The sequence below is a fragment of the Vombatus ursinus genome, unplaced genomic scaffold (assembly GCF_900497805.2).
Source record: "Vombatus ursinus unplaced genomic scaffold, bare-nosed wombat genome assembly UNPS02014789.1, whole genome shotgun sequence".
Taxonomy (NCBI): domain Eukaryota; kingdom Metazoa; phylum Chordata; class Mammalia; order Diprotodontia; family Vombatidae; genus Vombatus; species Vombatus ursinus.
In genome coordinates, this window is record NW_020954567.1 from 26,064,996 (window position 1) to 26,086,384 (window position 21,389).

A 21,389-nucleotide genomic window follows, 5' to 3' on the forward strand; every position below is an offset into this window, starting at 1 on the left:
GAGCCAAGGCTGTGTAAGCAAATCATGTACAAGGTATTCCACAGTGGACACTGGTTCCAGAAACCCATCTGGACTACAAATAAAAGCCTCAACTTCCCCTATCTTTCCCTCTTTCTCCTAAGAAGGCAAGTCCTGTCCTGAATGATAGAAGTTAAAGAGGGACAAGAAACAAAACTTGCCAATTTCACTTGGTATAGAGCCCATATAAGAAGTTCCATTTTGAAGGGTAACTTTGATTCTTATCTTTGGTATATCCATTTTCTTAATTGCTATCATCATTATGCTTGAAAAGATCTACAGCAAATGGTAGTGGCCAATTTAGACTTTCATTGGCATTTCTAATCCCAATTTAATCCCAGGGGGCTCTCCTTTGACTTTTGGAAATCAACATCATCATCAAAACAATGACAACAACAAAATGGAACTGGACCTAAGGAGCGTGCTTAAGAATGTAGGTTAAACTGTGCTATTTTGGTCCCAGATACCAAGAATAGGTTACCAAAGATAAGACTCTGCAGCAAATAGTAGCTCATTGACTTCTGTCAATGGGGCAGCTAGGTGGCGCAGTGGATAGAGTGCTGGGCCTGGAGCCAGGAAGACTCATCTTTGTGAATTCACATCTGGCTTCAGACACTTACTAGCGCTTTGTGAGCCTGGGCAAGTCACTTAACCCTACTTGCCTCAGTTCCTCATCTGTAAAATGACCCGGAGAAGGAAATGGCAAAGCATTCCAGTATCTCTGCCAATAAAAGGTCACAGAGAGTCAGACACAACTGAAAATGACTTAACAACAACAACACTGACTCCTAAATCTGATAGTAAAAATCTGATGTGTATTTCCTACTTTGTACTCTGTTTCTTCTCTCCCAATACTCTTTCCTACCTTCAAATTTTATAATGGACATAACTATTAGTAGAGTAGTAAATGCAGATAATTTATAAATGAGTATATATATATATATATATATATATATAAGGGATGCATACTTGAAAATGTTTCATTAAAAATGATTGAGAATCAAAAATGTTTGGAGACTGTTGGTCTAAAGTAGAGGTGTTGATGTAACATGACCCCCAGCACTCCTGAGTGTAGCCTGAACCAGTGAGATGTAATTGGGAAATACTTAACAAGTAAAAAAAAATACAATAGAACATAGAAAGTGTTAATATGTGTTTTTCTAAGTCAGTGTCACCTGCAGGGATCCTTTAAGTAGCTCCCTTTTCAATTTGAATGTGACATCACTAGTCTCAAATACTGGACAGAATTACTTTATTCTTTGAAACCATTTCTATATCTCATTAGCACTTGAATGGGCAGGTGTAACTACTCTGAATACATAATGTTTTATTGGATGTAGATTTATATGACATTGTGGAGTCTTTAGGAATGCAAGGTTTCACTCTTAAGTTTAAGACTGAGCCAGATCCAGTCTGGAGAGCAAATGAGGCTAAGATTTTAGAAGGCGAATGAAAATTTTCAAGTTCATTCCACTCATTTATAAAATGAAAGGTTGGACTAGATGATCTCATCGGGCTCTTCTAGACTGCCACCCTATAATTCTGTGAAATACTGGGGAACCATTTAGATCATTGAACCCTTCAGTCTAAAGTAAATGGTGCTATTCAGGCATCCCTACAACTATGTGACACCTGAAGATACATAGTTGAACTGATTCCTTTGATCATCAAAATAGTGGTTAATTCAGTCTGTTAATACTTCATGAGAATACTTCTCATATTAAAACATTAGATTGTTGTTGTTGTTTTCTCCTAAGTACATAACACATGGTAGAATGAAGGCCAGGCTTATAGGCATACTGTAGTTTATAAGTGATCTACTTTTATTCATGTGTTAGTAATATCTATATTTTCTAATAAAATGGGTTGCATCTGTTCTCAATTTGATTTTTCCTATAAGCAGATTTGAAAAAGTTACTTTGGCCTCTTGACAGAAGTCTGTGCAATGTCTACTCCAACAAGTAATATTATGATACATAGTAATCCTTTTGTGAAAGCCTTGTAAATGTTGATGAATTGGGCACTGTAATAAGGGGAAATCAAAAGCTACTTGTATTCTGCTCAGTTTGACCAAACTCATCTCATGAAAATACCACCATTTTAGGAGAGCTTCACTTTATAAGAGTGTTGTTATTGAATCGTTTCAGTCATGTCTGACTCTTTGTGACCCCATTTGGGGTTTTCTTGGCAAAGATACTGGTGTGGTTTGCCATTTCCTTCACTCTTTCATTTTACAGATGAGGAAACTAAGGCAAACAGGGTTAAGTCACTTGCCCAGGATCACACAACTAGTCAGTGTCTGAGGCTGGATTTAAACTCAGAAAGATGAATCTTCCTGATTCCAGTCCCAGTGTTCTATCTACTGTACCACTTAGCTACCCATTCATAAGAGTAGACTAGGGGAATTTTTAAAATAACTAAGCAAATTTGATTTATGGTAGGTGGAAGATGGTCGCAAGACTGTAGATTTAGGGTTAGGAAAGATCATAGAGGTTATCTAGTTCAACCTCATTTTACAGATGAGAAAGCTAAAACATCCAAGCCGTTATAGTGATATTTCCAGGGTCACCCAGGCAGTAAGTGGCAGAAAAGGCCCCAAATTCCCTGTTCCTTTTGTTAAACTACACTACCTCTACAAAGGTAGCATTGATTTCAGCAATTTGTTCAAGTGTCTTGCATGAACTGCAGTTCTCTGTGGCACAGATGATGAAGCCAGTGCAAGTTGGAATGAGAAGATTGTATTATTCATTTGTCACATAATAATAAGCATCAACATCATAATCATCATAGCCAACAAATTTGTTAAGCACATAATAATGTATAAGATTCATCGTAGCCGGTGCTATTGATAAAAAAAAAAAAACCAACAACTTTATGAGACAATGCCAGCCCTTGAGAAGCTGATATATATATTGAAAAAACAAACCAATAACCAACCATACAAGTTAGCATTGCTAATGCAAAAGTGTGTGTGTGTGTGTGTGTGTGTGTGTGTGTGTAATTTGTTATAGGAAATATCAGGGACCCAATATACATATGTGTATATGCATGCATATACACATACATAAATGTATGTAGAGAGTATATTCAAACTGTCTTCCTTCTATATATGGAGCCAGTAAATATGCTCACATGTATACACATGTATATTCATATATATATATATACACATGAATATATGTGTGTACACACATAAATATATACAGAGAGAGTCAATAGAATTTCTAATGCTACAACATCTCCAAACTAGTCTCCTCTGAATGCTTATCAACTATGCCCTATACCCTATGCTGTATGTGTGCTTCTGTCTTGTGCCCCCTTTTCTTGCTACACTGGCTTGCTTGCTGGCCTAACCAGCTCTCATGGGGTTCATATTATCATCTCTGTGTAGATGACTCCCAAATTTATATATCCAGCCCTCATCTCTCTCTTGAATGCCAGTATAACATCTCCCATACTCTGCTGATCATTTCTACCTTTGTGTTCCATGCGTTCCATCTCAAACTCAACATGCCTAATGTGGAACTCATTAACTCTTCCCTCCCAAAGTTAGTCTCTTCATGTCCTTTTTCTGCCAAAGGTTGATCATCACATCTCTGATATCTGTCCCCTTCTCTTTCCTCATACCACCCTGGTTGAGGTTCTCATAACCTCTCACCTGGACTATTGCAGGAGGCTAGTTGGTTACCCTGAAGCCAACTTCTACCATCTTTCTAATTCATTTTCCTTACAACTGCCAAATTAATATTTCTAAAGCACAAGTCTGATCATGGCATTCTCCTACTCAGGAAGGTTCAGTGACTTTCTGTTGCCTGTAGGATAAAGTGCAAATTCTTGTGTCTGTCATTTAAATCCCTTCAAAATCTTGCCCCACCTTATCGTTTCAGAGATGGTAACATAGTATTCTCAAGGAAGACTGGCACCTCTGGTGTGAGGGCTTGCCAGGCCCTTTTTCAGGGCTCCTCATTCATGTACCTTTGGTATCTGCCTGGTACTCAACTTTCACCTGTGACTCCAGAAGCTGTAGCATGTGCAGTGGCCACACTCTGGTAAACCATCTCAGTAGACAGGCTAACCCAGGTTGAGGGTAACTGACAGGACTCAAACTTGTTTGTGAGTTAGGGGAGTGTCTACTCCAAGCATGTGAAGACTTCCCCTGGCAGAATGAACCTATGAGAACAGTTTGTTCCAATGGCCATGAAAGTGACTGAAGCAGGTACTTAGAGCTTGGTCATACATCAAGGATGACAAGGTTATCCACTGCATCTTGAACCATCACCAGTCATCTTGACTGTTGCCTTGCCTCTGAACTTTAATGACTGGAAGAGAGAATGAGGTTGACAAGTTTGTGCAACTCTGCCTCACTTCAATCCAGTTAACCCATGAGTCAAGACATCACCCCATGAGTGATTTCATTGGTCCTCTTCGAAAAAGGACAAACTGCAACAACATATTATTCTCCCTTACACATTCAATCTTCCAGCCAAACTGGCTCCTTGCTTTCCTGTGTACAGCATTCCATCTTCTACCCCCATGCCTGGAATGTTCTCCCTCATTACCTTTACATCTTGGAGCCCCTAGCTTCCATCAAGACTCAACTCAAATGCTACCTTACGAAAAGGCCTTTCCTGATTCCCCTAAGTGTTTGTATTCTCTCTCCCTCACCCAAGCTTTCATCTGCTAAAATTATGTTTCGTGTATTTTGTGTATATTTTATATTTATTTATCTGTGTACATAGTGTATCTCCTAGCAGACTCTAAGAACCTTGAGGTTAAGAATCTAGCCCAACACCTGGCTTATGGTAGACACTTAATAAATATTTATTGAATGGAATGGAATTGAACTATTCCTTATGTAACTACAAGATTGTAAATTCTTCAATGATATATATGCCATGTCTTAAAAATATTTGTATTTCTAATAGCATTAGCATACCACTGTAACTATAGTGGATACTCTGTAAGTACTTGTTGGCTGAAAGAAGAAATTAATTAAATTAATGTGAGGAAATCAAATATTCTGTATATGTATGGCTTAACTCCCCAACTTAATTGTAACCTCTTTGATGAGAGAGATTACACTGATCCCTTGTAAGACTAGCCTTATTAGAAGATTAATTGGAAAGTGCTCTATTGAACTTTAGGCTTTTAAAAAAATCTACATAGAAGATATGTCAATACCAAAGGAAAAGTATAACATAAGTGAAATTCATCCATGTGTATTGAAGGATGATTATATGATTACACCCATACACATATATGTTAAATGCCCTATCTGGAAACAAGGGGGAAGGGAGATGTAAGGAGAGAAATGTTACATGAAAATAACCTTGTATAACTGGAACATGATTGCTGAGAAATTGTAAACCCCATAGGTGTCTTGGTTAAGAGAATTTGACCTTAATCAGCCTCTGGTAACGGAGCACTTACCTTGGTTTTGTCTAAACAAGACAAATTGTGTGGTTCCAAAGTTGTTTTTTTCCCTTGCATGAAGCTAAGGAGAATGTTAAGAGCTAAGGAAGGCTGGGAATGGGACCAATTAACACCAATTCAGAAAGCATTTGTCTCAAAAAGTGTAAGCTTAGACATACCCACTTTAAGAAAAGTTTTCAAAAACTTTTTGAAGTTAGTACTTATTTCAGTATTAGGGAAAAAAAATAACCATGATTATGTGAATTGAACAGTTTCTTTCATTGATCCATTTAGCAAAAATTTATTTAGCCCCAACCATATACAAGGTCCTGTGCCAGGTGTGTTGAGAGTACACAGATAAATAACGTAGGCCCTGGTTTCAAGGTTACCAAAACTTGGAGTCTGAACTCAAATGTTGTCTACTCCAGGAAGCCTTTCCTGATTTTCTCTCTGACCCTAAGCAGTCTTTCCTCATCTTTATTATATTGCTTTCTACTTCTCTTATTCACTTATCTTATAATTTATATTGTAGTTTTTTGTGCATATTTATTACTCCCCAAATAGATTTTATGGTAGGGTCTCATCTGTTTTTTAATCACCTCACTGAGCGCCAAGCACCATGCATTGTATATAGTAGAGGCTTTAATAAATGATTGTTGAATATATGTTTTGATGGGTGGTTAGGAAGTGTTAGTATCCTCCCTGCCCTTTTTGGTTAGAATGTTTGAAGGATGAAGAAAGGGACAAGAGGAGATGTAGGATAATTGGTTCTTGATGACAGGACAAGCAATCAACTAGAGTTTACTATAAAGTTACATATTGCGTCCTCAAAGTAGAATTTAAGAGCCTTACAGACAAGAAGTGTTTTATTTTTTTTCTTCTCTCTCCCATTTCCTAGACTTGCATGTATAGGCATTTAATAAATGTATTTCAGATTGGATTAGATTCAGGTCAGTTATCTTATATCTTAATACAATGTAAACAACTTTTTGTTTTTATGATAAGAAACTTTCACAAAGAAAATAGGAACAAAAAAAAGATGTATGTTCATTGTAGAGACTTAGAATTTTTTTCAAAAAAAATTCTAGCCTCAAATAAGTGCCATCTAACTGGACATGGATGATTTATCTAGCTATACCTAGGAATGTACCTGTAGCTATATTGACATTTTATCTCGTCTTACGTGTAGGGACTGAAAATTTTCTATTATACTTAGACAGAGTTTATTATTCAAGAATTCATTCCTAAAGAGTGATGTAGTCTGGAGGGTTTTTACCTAATAATATTTTGATTTCTTCTTCATTATTACTATTTACTAATTTTGTAATTTTCATGATTGTGATTATTACAGTTGAGAAATAATAAATGAATCCCATATTAAACTGAAGCTAGGGTTGATAGTCCATTCAAATGAATTGTTCTCCTAAATAGAATCTGGGGGAAAGTATAATCTCAAACAAGAGAATTGATGGAAAAGAAATTCCCAATTTTTAACAAAACTTTATTATTATCTTTTTTATTATTATCGTTTCTCTTGGGAAATCTTTGTTATTATTATTTCTCATGGGAAAGAATAACAGCAACAGAACTGGAATTTCTATAGTGCTTTAAATTTTGTTTTTCTACCACATCTCTTTTTAAAACCTTTTAAAAATATTTTTGCTCAAAAATGCCAGAAATATGAGCAGATGTCAAACCAGCATTTCATTTGGGAGCTTTTACATTCACCAGGTATAGGCAGATCCCAACTTGTGGTCATTAATTGCTGGAATCAATCTCACACCATAAAAATAAGTTGCCAGGGTCTTAGGACTAACCCAGACCAACTACTGCAGCTGGAAATAACTTTGTGTGTAAATCCCTAATACCTTCTGGTATCACTGATATTTTTCTTTTTCTATTTTCTTTAATAGGTGTTAAAATGGGTAGAAGAAGCAGTTCAAGCCTCCAAAATTCATCTCCTCTCTACAGATCATTTAGAAAAGGCTGCAAATACTTGGCAAATTCCTTTTGATCCCAGCCTGAAAGAAGTTACTGTATCTCTGAGTGGTCCTTCTCCACTGATTGAAATCCGTAATCCATTAGGTAAGTTTATTTATGTATATGTGTGTGTGTGTGTGTGTATGCACCTTCATATCACTTCATTTTTTTAAAGGGACGGAAAGTGTTCTTTTTGTACCTTTACACCAAACCATATTATATAGCTGAACCACAACTGAACAAACCACAGAACAGATGGCAAAACCATTTTTTAAAAAATCTGTTTTTTAAACCCATAAATACTGCCAGATTTCAGTGGGAGTGAGAGAGCTGAAATTCCTTATAATATATATACACGTGTGTGTACTTACATAATACATGTTTACATATATACATGTATACATATCTATATTTTGGCCCAGACTTGTGATTTCTTTGGTATAGGTAAACTCCCAGTGTGGAAAATCCGAAATTGCAACTCCTCTGTAAATTAAAGTCTTAGAGGCTTGTGTGGGACACTGAGAGGTTAAGGGATTGGCCATAGGCATTCTCCTAATATGTGTAAGGCCTACAGAAGCAGACTTGATGGTAACAAGGTCTTCAGTGGAAAGAAGTAATCAGAGGACCTGGGTTTAAATCTCAGCTCTGCTGCTCACTATTAAGATGGTTGATGAGGGAAGGCTGCATTCCTTCTAGGAAAAGGGAAATGATGGTCCTCCAAACTTATCAGACCTCACCTCTTCAGGTCTGGTCGCCATAGTTTAAGGACACTGCAAAGTGTCCAGAGGAGGGCAAGCAGAATCAGGAAGCACCTTGGGTTTGGATGAAAAGAAGTGGGGTTTTGGTCTGGAGAAGAGAAGACTTCACGAAAACAGAATAGTTGTCTTTATGTACCTGAAAGAATATTGTGTAGAGAAGGTAATTGGTTTATTCCATGTGGCCCCCAGGGGCAAAACCCGGAATAATGGGTGGAAGTCTGCAAAGAAGGAGATTTCGGTTTGATGTCAGGAAGAACTTGTTAATAACTGATGAAGATATAGGGTGTTTTCCCTTCTAGGAGGTCTTCAAGCAGAGTCTGGAAGAGCACTTGTGTGGTATGTTATAGGGAGAATTCTTTTTTGTATATGCAGCTTGGCATTGGTATAGTTGAAACACATAGATATACACATATGCATATATATAGTACATGTGCACAAATACATAAACATATATACATGCATGTTTATGTTTACATACACGCATGTTTATGTTTACAGATGCACTTGTTATGACCATAATAAAACATTGAGGAAGGATTCAACCAAACCCAAACTAGAAAACAAATTTGAATCATGATTTGTCGGACCTATTGAACCCCTAACTGTAAAGTAACAATTTCAGTTGCTGGTAGAATAAAAATAAACCCTTTATGGTACTTTCACAAATTTGGTAAGGAAAAGCACAAATGCCTTTTTAAAAATGGTACATAAAGGTAACCCTATTATTTTTCAATACATTTCCTTGTTGTTAAAATTTTATCTTTATTGTCAAGTCCATAGTCAAGAGGCAAACTGGCCTACGTGAGAGTTTTAGAAATGTTTTAATTTACTCTGTTTCCATTTTCAGGGGCACCTTCATACTGTGACTTAACCTAATCCCATTGTTACTCTTATAATAAAAATTACACAAAAACACTAATTAGAGATTCCTCAACTTATTAACTATAGCTGTTAAATTTGGTTTTATGTATATAATCAACTTTTTTGGTGTTAGCCAAAATTTTGGGAAATTAAAATCTAAAGACACATAGTTTCATTTATGAAGGTCTTTCTATAAAAGTTTACATTTTCGAACTTTGTTCGTCTCTTTCCATAACATTGGATTTCTTCGAGATCCCTTCCTTCATACCTTTCATTTGGAAGTTTAAAAAGCCTTCCTCATTTAGGGGAAAAGAAATTTTGATTGTAAAATGTGCTGATGATATCATGTTTGCCGTGGGATGCTTTGTAAAATAACTCATATAAGACAAATGTATACACTTTGTAATTCCATTTGAATGATTTTCAAACTAGTATAACCAAATAAAACATTCTTTAATGCATACCAAATGTGTATATAACATCCACTGGATTTCAGTCTGACAGTAGTTGCCTTCTAAATACTGGCAACTAGGACACACTACCAGAATATGGTCCTGACATCTTAATTCAGAAAAGATTTTTGCTTACTTTTGCCAGTGAAACATATTTATTTCTAATTGAGTATTGAGCTTATATTGTATATTTCCTGCACACTTGTATGATTTCTTCAGTTCTTAATGCAGTTCACTTTTTGTTGTGTTTTTGTTATTTGAAAAATTATCTTAAAAGGTACCTGATATCTGATTTTTTTAAAAATCTGAAAAATTTCTCAGAAGTTTCATGTACCTTAGCAATCGAATTGGAATTGAGGAAAACATCTGGAAATCTAAATATTTTTATGGATGTATTCATACCACTAGAGCATATGGCCTTCCAAGGCCATATGTAATTCCTCTTCTTATAATTTTTTTTTGGACATCATCCACTAAGAAGTACATTGCCATTGACAAAAGAAGCAAATCCATACGTTGTTGAGCTTCTCATGTGACCTGAAAAAGATTCAGGCTTTTCCCAATATGCATTTATACCACCTTGATAATTCAATGATCCTTTTGCATGATGTTTCAACCTTCTCATTTTTCAGTGTGCCAATAGAATATCATATGTGAATTAGGGCTAAAACCATCCAGATTCATTGATGAAATATCATTTTGGCATTTATTATTTTCTACAGATGACAGCATAGATCTTTTCTCTACTGGAAAGCCAGGGTTGGAATCAATCAGGAACTATGACTTCAATCCACAGTAACATAGGCCTTATAGGACTAATTTAGTGGATTTGTCAGATATACTTTATGTCCTTAGGGACTAGTTGGAATTATCTGGTTACATTGTTTTGATTATAGTTTATAAAATTATTTTGCAGGATAATGTCCCTCCCCCATACCCAATGCACAAAGCTTAGTACTTTGGAGATAAATTGGATAAAATTGTTGATCGTCTCCAGTTTATCCTGTGTATGGTTTATACATAGTGGCTTTCATGTTGTATGCCCCATTAGGCTGTGAACTCCTTGATAGAGAGGATTTTTTTTGTTTTTGTATTCCTAGTACTTAGCAGATTGTCTACCACGTGGCATAGATACTTAATAAATGCTTATTAACTGACTGCCTTAGTTCTGGGTGACTACTGGGGGCTGTCATGATAACAATTTTCTGAATTAATGCCAAAGAATTATTTAATCTGGTTTTCTGAAATTGCTATTCATATACTCTATGACCCTTGTTGCCAGGGGACAGACTTTGAAATTATTTTGATAATTCTAAACTAGGGTGTCTTTGGAAATATGACCACAGTCTGACAAGGGTTATTTATTTTTTCTAGATATAAAAGTCAACAGGATAGGGGTGAATATGTGACTCTAGTTCTAAAGCTCATGCTTTAATGGTATGTTACGAATATAGGAGACATTCCTTGTTTTATGATTTCTTAATCAGATCTATTAGTAAATATAATATTCCAGATGGTATGCACTTCATTTATCCAACAAACAGAAAGTGAATCTTTAAGCCTGTATACATAGCTCTTTGGCAAGAATATCACTGAGAGAAAATTGTGACTTTGAAATCTGATCTTCCTCTCGGATTTATGTGGTGATAAATCAGTCAATATTCAAAGCTGAAAGAAATATTGTACTTGTTACCTTTCTGTCTGTCTTTCAGGGAAGCTGATAAAAAAAGGATTTGGTTTGAATGAGCTATTAAATATCCATAACTCTGCCAAGGTAGTGAATGTGAAGGAGCCAGAGCCTGGCATGTGGACAATTAAGGTACTGTTATTCCACAAAGCATGTATTATTATTATTTTATTTCTATGGTGATATGTTTTATAAAGTGTATGTAACAGACCATTTATAATACAAATCTCTTGCAAGCATAGATAACAATTTAACAAATAGAAATCCATATATTTTAAAGACATTTTCAGTATATGAATTATGTCCAGTGTCTGGAAGTAGCCAATAAAATCCCCAGAGATAAAGCACTCCATTCATCATGCTGGTAATTTGTTCTTCCCTAAAAGTTAACATTTAAGAAAACTGTAGTTATATTTTATAGTTTTCCTATTATTTAGCACAGAGTTGGTATTCTTATTATAAAAAAAATACCTGAAATTGAAAGTAACACAAAAATCTGTTACTCTGCTGAAGATACTTCCAAGTTTGGAAGTCAGAAACTGGGGACCTAGAGTTGACTCTGTTACTTATTTTACTATTTGGTCATAGACATGTCACGCAATTTCTCTGTTCCTTAATCAGTCTCACTCATGAAATCAGGTGATAATATCTTTACTGAACAGGGTTGTTGCAATGATGAAATGACACTATCAATTGTTATTATTGTTGTTGTCGCCTAGATATCACCTAGGTAGAGTAGATAATAGTATAAAATAGTCCATTTACAAAAGATTACATCATTGGAAAATGTCTATTATTCAGACTTGGCACATGTAGTTTGATGGCCAATTCATTGAGTTAATCCATTAGAACATATATCGTGGACATGCAACTCCAGAGAGCAATGAGTTGGGCCAAGAACTGACTATAAGAAAAGAGTAGATTGGATTGCATTTGGGAAATCGCTCAGTGCTTATGATAATCCCAGGCTATTTCCTTTTGTAAAATTTCATCATTTAAAAAAACCCACAAATATTCCTTGGGTGATATGTAGCTGCGAATCTTATAACATCACAGTCTCCAAAATGAAAAGTTAAGAGTGACCCAAAACAAATTATATGGTGAAGCATGGTGGGTCCAATTAGCATGGTCCTATCATTAAGCATCAGTGTAGGACTTAAGTGGAAATATTATTGTTATTATTATTATTATTATTATTATTATCTCATCCTTCTCATCTTTTTCAATGGAGTTTGGATAGAAATGATTCCAGCACAAGTCTCTATCCTGTTACTTTTCTTTTATATTTGATATGCTGCAGAAATTCAAGCAATCAACAAGTATTTATTAAGTACCCACTATATGGCAGGCCCTAGGTGTACAAGTTCAAAGAATTAAACAACTCCAACTTGCAATGAGACTATTGTAGTGATGGAAAATGTAATGACTTTTTGTAATAAAACCAATGTATCTGATGATTTTCATTGTGTGGTAGGTATAATTGAAGACCCTTGAGAGTACAGCCTGTTTTATTCTTGTTTCACTATCCTTAGCACTTATACTCTAGCACAGTATTTGCACGCAGAGGTATGAGCAAAAATGATGAAATATTTCTAATATAAGATCAATTAAGTCAAATCAACAAACATCTCTTAAGTGTTACTGTATGTTAGGCATTGTGATAACTGCTGCAAATGTAAATAGAAGCAAAAAGAAAGACAGTCCCTGTCATCAAACAGCTTATATTCTAATGGGAGAAGATAGCACATAAAATAAAAATAAAAAAGGGGAGGCAAGGAGAGAGTACCTGTGGGAGGGGGAGGAAGAAAAGGGTCATGGTGGAGAAAGATGTCAAGAAAAGCAGGAGCAGTGTTAGAGAGGCGTGAAGGGCTGGTCCAAATCATTTTGAGGGAGGGGGAAAATACGGAATGTAGTATACTAACTCTTTTCAGGTTATTTAGACCAGTGCCTTGCCTAGTGGGTAAATTCTGTGTGTCAACAACTGTTCCATCTGTTTTGTGCCTTCCATACCATAGGCCATCAGTAAATATTACCTGAAAAGGAACTGATAGGAGGGGGAGCTAGGTGGTGCAGTGGATAGAGCGCCGGCTCTGAAATCAGGAGGGCCTGAGTTCAAATCCGGCCTCAGACCAAACACTTGACACTTACTAGCTGTGTGACCCTGGGCAAGTCACTTAACCCCAATTGCCATTAAAAAAAAGGAGCCGATAGGTAAATGCAAGGAAGGTCCTTAGATTAGCTTGTGAGTAGGGAGGGAAACAATGATGTGATGAAATGATGAGGGCTCGTTCAAATGGTTGTAGGTAAACATCGCAGCTAACATGACAATAATTAAAGAAACATGCAGACACAGTGACTAGCTCATGGTAATCTTAGATTTATATCTTGTACTCATCATGAACTCTTACTTCATATAAATCCTACCATTCTTTTTTTTTTAAGCTTAACAACTGGTAGTATCAGCTGCATCAAATATAAGCATTATGGCATTACCCACATATTTTCATTACATAAAATATAAGAAGATGTAACCAAACTCATACCTTTCTTAGAATATGAAGAGTATATAAAAGTTCTGATGGAAGAAAGAAATAGAATTGATTTGACCATATACATCAAAGTCCACTACTCCAGAAATCCCAATCCTTACATGACATTCCATGGTATTCGACCACAGATTTTCAGCCTGATCTCAAATTGCTTCCCTCCATGTATTCTATATACAAATGCTTGGACTCCTTTGTTAATATTGTAGCTTATGTCTAGAATGTCCTCTCTTCTCTTTGTTCTCTGAATTTCTACTCATCCTATAAACCTCAACTAAAATGCTTGTTTTCTTTCTGAAACCTCTGATCCATCTGTTTTGTGAAGTGGCAACTAAATGGAATAATGGATAGAGTGCTGGCCTTCGGTGGTGGATAGAGCCAGGCAGGAAGGCTTCAGTTCAATCCTGCCTTAGACACTTAGACTGTGTGACCCTAGGCAAATCATTTAGTCTCCCTAAATCTCAGGTTCCTCATCTGTAAAATGGGGATAATAATAGCTTCTCCTTCAATGGATTATTGTAAGGATCACACGAAAAAACATATTGAAGTATTCTGCAAACCTTAAAACTTTATCCAAGTACTAGCTTTTATTATAGTGTTAATGAACCATTTCAGACTCAAAAGGCACTTTGTTTTACAACTATTGATGTACTTTTCTTATGTTATCGGGTATTATGTTCTCTATGTCTGTAGCTTATCTCAAACCCCCTTCACTTTAGCCAACACCTAACATAGACACACAGGCCATCATAGCTCAAGTCCTCATTATCTTTCACCTAGACAATTTCAATAATCTTCTAATTGGTCTCCCAGACATCGGTTTTATTCCTCTCCAATTCTGCGTCCACACAGCTGCCAATCTGACATTCTTCTGCCCAAGTCTGACCTTGTCGCTCCTGTACTCAGAAAGCTCCAGTGGTTCCCTCTTGCTTCTAGGATAAAACCCATACTTCTCTTTTTGGCTTTTAAAGCCAATTTCTAGGCTTATGGCACGTTACCCATTCTTTATACCTTATATTCCCTCTCCTGTAGATAGAGGATAGAGCACTGGGATGGGAGTCAAGGAGACCTGAGTTCAAAATCTAGTTTCAGCCACTTATGAGCTGTAAATCACTTAGCTTCTGTTTTCTGCAGTTTACTTATCTATAAAATAGGAATAATAACCACACCTACCTCATAGGGTTGTTGTAAGGATCAAATGAGATATAATATTTGTAAAGCACTTAGCACAGTGGATTAGCACAGCCAGGGCATATAGTAGGCACTTTATAAATGCTTCTTCTGTTCCTTTCCCATGTTCTTCCCTTCTTTCCTGTCTCCATATGAGCCATTCCTGGTCCCTGAAAGGCACTGCTCTCTCTTATGATCTATGCCTTCCTTCACAGATCAGCTCAAGTTTATCCTAATCCCCCCAATCCTTTGTGTCATATGGAAATTACTTTGTGTCTGTTTGTTTCTCCCCAATAAAATGTAAGCTTCCTGAAGTCAAGGACTATTAATTTATTGTGGGATTTTTTTATCTTTATATCTCCGTAACTAGCAAATTGCCTAGCATGTAGTAAATTCTTTTTGAATAACTATCTCATCCCCTTCCCAGATTGTAAACTCCATTAGGGCAGGGACTTTGATGTATTGAAATGTTGCATTTCCCGCAGTGCTGAGCATAATTTTCTTCTTGTAAAGATTTTAATAGTTGTCTGTTAAATGAATGAAAGGAATCCACTCGCAAAAGAATTCAGTTTAAATTCGACAAACATTAGCAAAGCATGCAAATCTCCTATACTAGGTAGATTCTGGAGATTCAAAGACAAAAATGAAACAGTCCCTACCTTCAAGAAACTCACGTTCTATATAACTGTTAACTCTGAACCTTAATTTAGACAAGCTGATGAATAAGTTAATTACATTTGGCCCTTCTACAGAAATATCAAAAACTGGAATTATCCTTGTTCCTATCTTTTGTTTTCTGCTATATGAGAAGTGTCTACTGTGTCTGCACTTAATCATGCTCTGAATATGTTTCACGTAGCATTTTTTCATCACATGAGCAGAGAGTAGATCATATGTATTATTTGTCCTAACAGTTTTCATGAATTAGGTGGGGGCACTAACTTTCAAAGCCTCATTGTATAGGTGGGGTACAGTGAGGTGAAGAATATTTAAGTGATTTGTCTACAGTGACAGACAGATCATATAAAGGTTGCAGTTCCCAATCTCTGTGGCTTCTATATTAGAACTGCAATGCATATGTACTGTGACATTTCAGGGCACACGCAACAAAGAGATAAATGTAAGTCTTGCGTGCCTTTCATACAAATGAGTCAAATGCTTTGAGTTACATATGATGCTAGTGAAAACATGCTTAAAAGCAGCAATTTAAGAGAACATAAATTATTCTTTTATTAAAAACAAAAGAGAAAGTTGTTTTAAGCCAAACATTCCCATCTGTAGGGGGGCTACTTAATATGGTAAGTCTTGGATCTAATTTCTAAACTGCAATATTAATTTTCCATTCAGACATTTATCTCTGTAGCTATAGAATTCAAATATAATCACATAAGTGCATATTTGTGTTAAGCCAAATCTGGCCTTCAGCTACTTTGGGAAAATTTTCAGCAAAAACATTAAAGAAGAGCAACCATAGGTTCTAGAAAGCACAAAATCCTTCGATTAGTATACAATTATCAGCATAATTGGGTAAGCTCACATATGTGTCTATTCCCCAGGATATATATATCCATTAAGAAAATTTGGATAAACTGTGCTAAGATAATCTTCCAAGGGGAAAATAGAGAGTTCCAACTATACAGTTACATTTAAGGCATTCATGTTGGTTTCCAGGGCCTATTAAGACATTTAAACATGATCAGAATGCTTTTGAAATCATATTCAAGTAACATGAATTTATTTAGCAACGAAAATCAAATCAACACAATGTGTATCAAGGACCACACAAAAGGAAGGATTATGCTTGCAGCCAAATATTTTCACCTGCTAACTCTTATGAATAAGCTTACAAACTAGCTATACCAGGTGTGCCCTTTAGATGAATTAAATGTGGCACCAATTCTTTGGGGTCAATAGAATATATTGTACTAGCATAGCTCTTTCCTGGAATTTATCCCAGTTATTTGAACTTGATGATATCAGATTGCCAATTAAATGGAATATTTTCTTAACATGTTTGTGCATATATATCTATCCATAGGGCTTAGGATTGTGAAGGGTCTTCACTTCATGCCATATGAAAATTGAAGAAACTGGAAATGTCTAACCTAGAAAAGAGAAGGGGAGCGGGGGAGATGAGAATTATGTTCAAATTCTTGAAGCGATGTTATATATAATGTGGATTAGACTTGTTCTCTTTGATTCTAGACTTCAGAACTAAGAGCAGTGAGCCCAAGTCTGAAAGAGTTAAATTTAATGTTGAGGTGAAGAAAATTTCCCAACATCCTGGTCAGTCCAGAAGTGGAATGGACTTCGAGTGGAGGTGATTCTCTTCTCCTTAGAGGCCTTCAAGAAGAGGCTGGTTGACCACTTGTCATTTTGCTCTAGTGGACATTCTTTTAAGATATGGGTCAACTAGATCAGCCCCCCAAAGCCCCTTCCAATTCTTATATGCTGGGATTTTGCAATGCTAAAAAAGAGCTTCAGACAATGCTAGATCTCTTACTCTTTGCCAACTCCAGATACATTTCTTTCTGGCTTTACAGTTCCTTAGCTCCTCAATATACAAGGGAAAACAAAAGATCTCTCTGTTTAGAAAACAGAAGCATACATTTGGTTGAAATTTAAGTCCTACCATCAACTATTTGGCCTGAGAGCCAATTAGAGGCTTTATCTGTAAAGTGGTATTATTTCTTCTTGTTTTTTTGTAAAAATATAGTCAAATTTTATGAGTCTGATTACCACCCCAAACTGTTCTACTTTTTTAAAAATAAAATATTACCTTTAGGATTATTTCCTGTCAAGAAAGAGAATGAAAGTCTATTTCTCTAATCAGATTTTGTTTTAATTTGGAATGCTGAATTTCTCATGACTAAGAGTTTTCCATCAAGATCATGAGTTAATTCAGTACCATAAATATTAGCTTTCTAGTTTATTCTCTATTACCATAGTGCAGGTATGTTATGATTTTGTTTCTGTAAATATGTTTAGTGCTTATTCCTGACACTGCATTTTAGTGTACCTCATTCTTTTAATTATATTTTACTGTGTTGTGAAAAAACATCTTCTACCCTATGTTATTTTCAGCTAAAATGAATCAAAATATAAACATGTTCTAACATGAAAATGTTTGATTTTAATTATAATTACAAAAACTGTAGGTGCCACTACTGCTCAGTCACTTTTGGAAGAAAGGTAAGGGAAATATTGTGTAGAATTAGTTTCCTAAAGATTAATGATACAGTTAGCATGCTTAATTTTTTTTACTATATTGTTTCAAGATGGAGTCTTTTAAAAGAGCTTTTTAATCAGTTATATAATCACATGATTTTAATGTTGGAAGAGACCACAGGGGCCATCTACACTAATTCATACCTGAACAAGAATCCCTTCTACCATCTAATGTACCGTAAATCTTTGTTTGAAGATTTGCAGTGAGTGTCAACCTAGTAACTATAGAGGCAGCCCATTCCACTTTAGGATGACATTAACTTTTAGGAAGTTTTCCCCCTTCCAATCTAAATTTGTCTCCATATGACATTTGCCTTTTGCTCCTAACTCTGCCCTTTGGGGCTTGGTATGAGTAGCCTAATCCCTTTTCTTTGTGATAATAGTTCAAATAATTGAAGAAAATTATTATGTTTCCCCTAATTCTTTTCTTCTTCAGACTAAACTTCCCCAGTTCCTTCAACTAGTCCTCAGATTTCATGTTCTTGATATTCTTCTCAATTGTTGTTTTTCTCTTTGGATGTTTTTCATTTCTTTCTAAAATGTGGCACTCATGATGAAAATAACATGCCAGGTGTGGTCTGACTAAGTCAAAGTACAGTGGGGCCATTACCTCATTAGACGTGAACACTAAACTTAAAAAAATGGTGACTTCTTCAGTGTGGATATTCCTTTAATCATCCTAAAACAATGCAAACCTACATGCCTTAATGTCATGAATTGCTATGGCCCTCCTGCAATTCATTGACAAGCTTTCCAAATTTAACTAGGTTGAGTCAACATTTATTAAGTATTCACTATGTTCTGATCAATATACTAAGATATGTGAATACAAGGAAAAAGCAAAAATAATCCCTGACTTTAATGTGAGCTTACATTCTAACACAAATGACATCATGTTCATAAGTTTTTATGTGCATATCTATCTATCTATCTATCTATACGCACCAGGGAGACAGAAGAAAACCTCGAAAGGGCACCAATATCTGGGGATCAGAAAAGGCTGCCTGCAGAAGATTTTTTTATTGTTCAGTTGTTTCAGTTGTGTCTGACTCTTTAGGACCCCATTTGGGGTTTTCTTGGCAAAGATACTGGAGTGATTTGCCATTTTCCTCTCCAGGTCATTTTACAGATAAGGAAACTGAAGCAAACAGGATTAAGTGACTTGTTCAGGGTCACATAGCTAGTAAATGTCTGAGGCCAGATTTGAACTCATAAAGATGAGTTCCTGACTCAAGGCTAGGTGCTCTATCTGCTGCACTATGTAGCTGCCCAGAAGATATGCAGAAGACAGCATTTGAGTTTAATCTTTATAGACTTAGGGAACAGCCAGTACAAAGGCACAGAAATTAGAGATGTAATGTCATGTAAGAGCAACAGCAAGATGACAGGTGTTGATGGACCATTAAGTACTGGAAAGGCAGGAAGAAGCTAGGTTGTAAAGAGCCTTACATGGCAAAGAAAGGACTTTATATTTGATCCTGGAAATAATGAGGAACCACTGGAGTTTACTGAGTAGGTAGAGTAACATGGATAGGCCATATGCTTTAGGAATATCACTATGGAAGTTGTACAGAGGAGTAGGGAAAGTCTTGAATCAAGGAGAACAATTAAAGAAATATTGTCGTGATCTAGGTGAGATATGATGAGAGTATGAAGTAGGGTTGCCCTGTGTGAGTGGAGAGAAAGGCATGTATATGAAAGGTGTTGTAAATGTACAAATGGCAGGATTTGGGAATTGATTAGATATCGGGGGGAGTGAGAGTAAGGAATCACAAATGACACTCATTTTGCAAACTTGAGTGACATAGAGGATAGTGGTACCCTCAACAGTAGTAAGGAAGTTTACAAGAGAGGCACTTTATGGAATAGAGATAATGAATTATTTTGGACATGTTGACTTTGAGATAATTGTGGGGTATCCAGTTTGAGATATCTAAAAGGCAGTTAGGGACATTGGACTGGATCTTAAGGAAAAGACTAGGAATGAATATATAGATCTGGGAATCTTCTGCCTAGATAACAGTTGAACCTGTAAGGACTGATAAGATCAATAAGTGAGAGAGTATAGAAAGAAAAAAGAAGAAGGCCTATGGCAGAGCCTTGGAGGTCATCGACAGTTAGTTGGGGTGACATGAATAATGATACATGAGAAAAGACTGAGGCGTGCCAAACATGTAGGAAGAGGCCCACACCTCTTTCTCATTTCTCACGGTCAATAATATTACATTCATGTATTTACTTTATTCAGCCATTTCCCAAATGATGGGAACCCCCTTAGTTTCCAGTTCTTTTCCCCCCTTCTAATCCCACTTCCTGTTCTTCAACCCCCCCTTCTAATCCAACATGCAGGATCAGGAAGTTTATTCTGCCTTGGTATTATTCTCCCTTTTAATCTCCCCCCAAACTCTGTCCCTGCCTGTTTCCATGTTGAGTTTGATGTATTTCACAAAACTATGTGTCTGTGTGTGTTGGTAAGTGTCTGTGTGTGTGTGTGTGTGTGAGTGAGTGAGTGTGATTATTTTTTCTGATTCAGATAAAGGTGAGGTTCATTTGATGTCTGTTTCTGCACCCTTTTCTGCTATTTTTTTCTCACGGACCTCAGTTATAAAGAGTAAGTTTCTCTTTCTTGGTCCTCCTTTTTATATTGGTGTATTCCTTTTAGCTTCCCTCTTTCTTCCCTTCTTAAAACCCTCAGAACAGGAAAAATTCACTCCTATGTCATCTGTTTTTCTTATTTGACTTACTCAATGCCCATTGAAGACAAAATTTCTGAAGGGACACTTGTTTTTTCTCCCCATTTTAGAATGTTAATAATATAAAATCATATGGGTCTTTCCAATTAATTACAAAATTGGATTGTTGAGAGTTTTTGTTCTTGGGTTTGTATCTCAAAATTCCTGCTGATCTCTGTTCTTTTAATGAGAAATGCTTAAAAGTCCTCTATTTCATTAAAGGTTAATTTCCCCCCATGTATGATGACACTCAACTTTTCTGAGTAACTAATTCTTGACCCTAAGTATATTTTTTTTTCCTTTTTGGAATATTACATTCCAAGATCTTTTCTATACCTAGTCTTGTGTGATACTGGTGATTATTCCTTGGTACTTAAACTCTTTCTAAATTCTTACAATAATTTTTCCTTGACATGGAAACTCGGAATCTAGGCTATGACATTCTTGGTACTTTTCCATTTAGGATTTCTTTCAGGAGATGAATAGTTGATTCATTCTATTTTCATATTGACCTCTAATTCTAATAGAACTATATAATTCAAATA

The 21,389-nt window shown here is 36.0% G+C and overlaps 1 protein-coding gene across 1 annotated transcript in view; it reads left to right on the plus strand.

Moving 5' to 3' along the window:
* The window catches only part of HMCN1 (hemicentin 1), a 514,295-nt gene that overhangs the window by 179,032 nt on the left and 313,874 nt on the right, over window positions 1–21,389 (plus strand). The window contains exons 5-6 of the mRNA XM_027868406.1: window positions 7,344–7,515; window positions 11,194–11,300. Coding sequence (XP_027724207.1) covers window positions 7,344–7,515; window positions 11,194–11,300 — 279 coding nt within the window. The remainder of the gene's footprint in view (window positions 1–7,343; window positions 7,516–11,193; window positions 11,301–21,389) is intronic.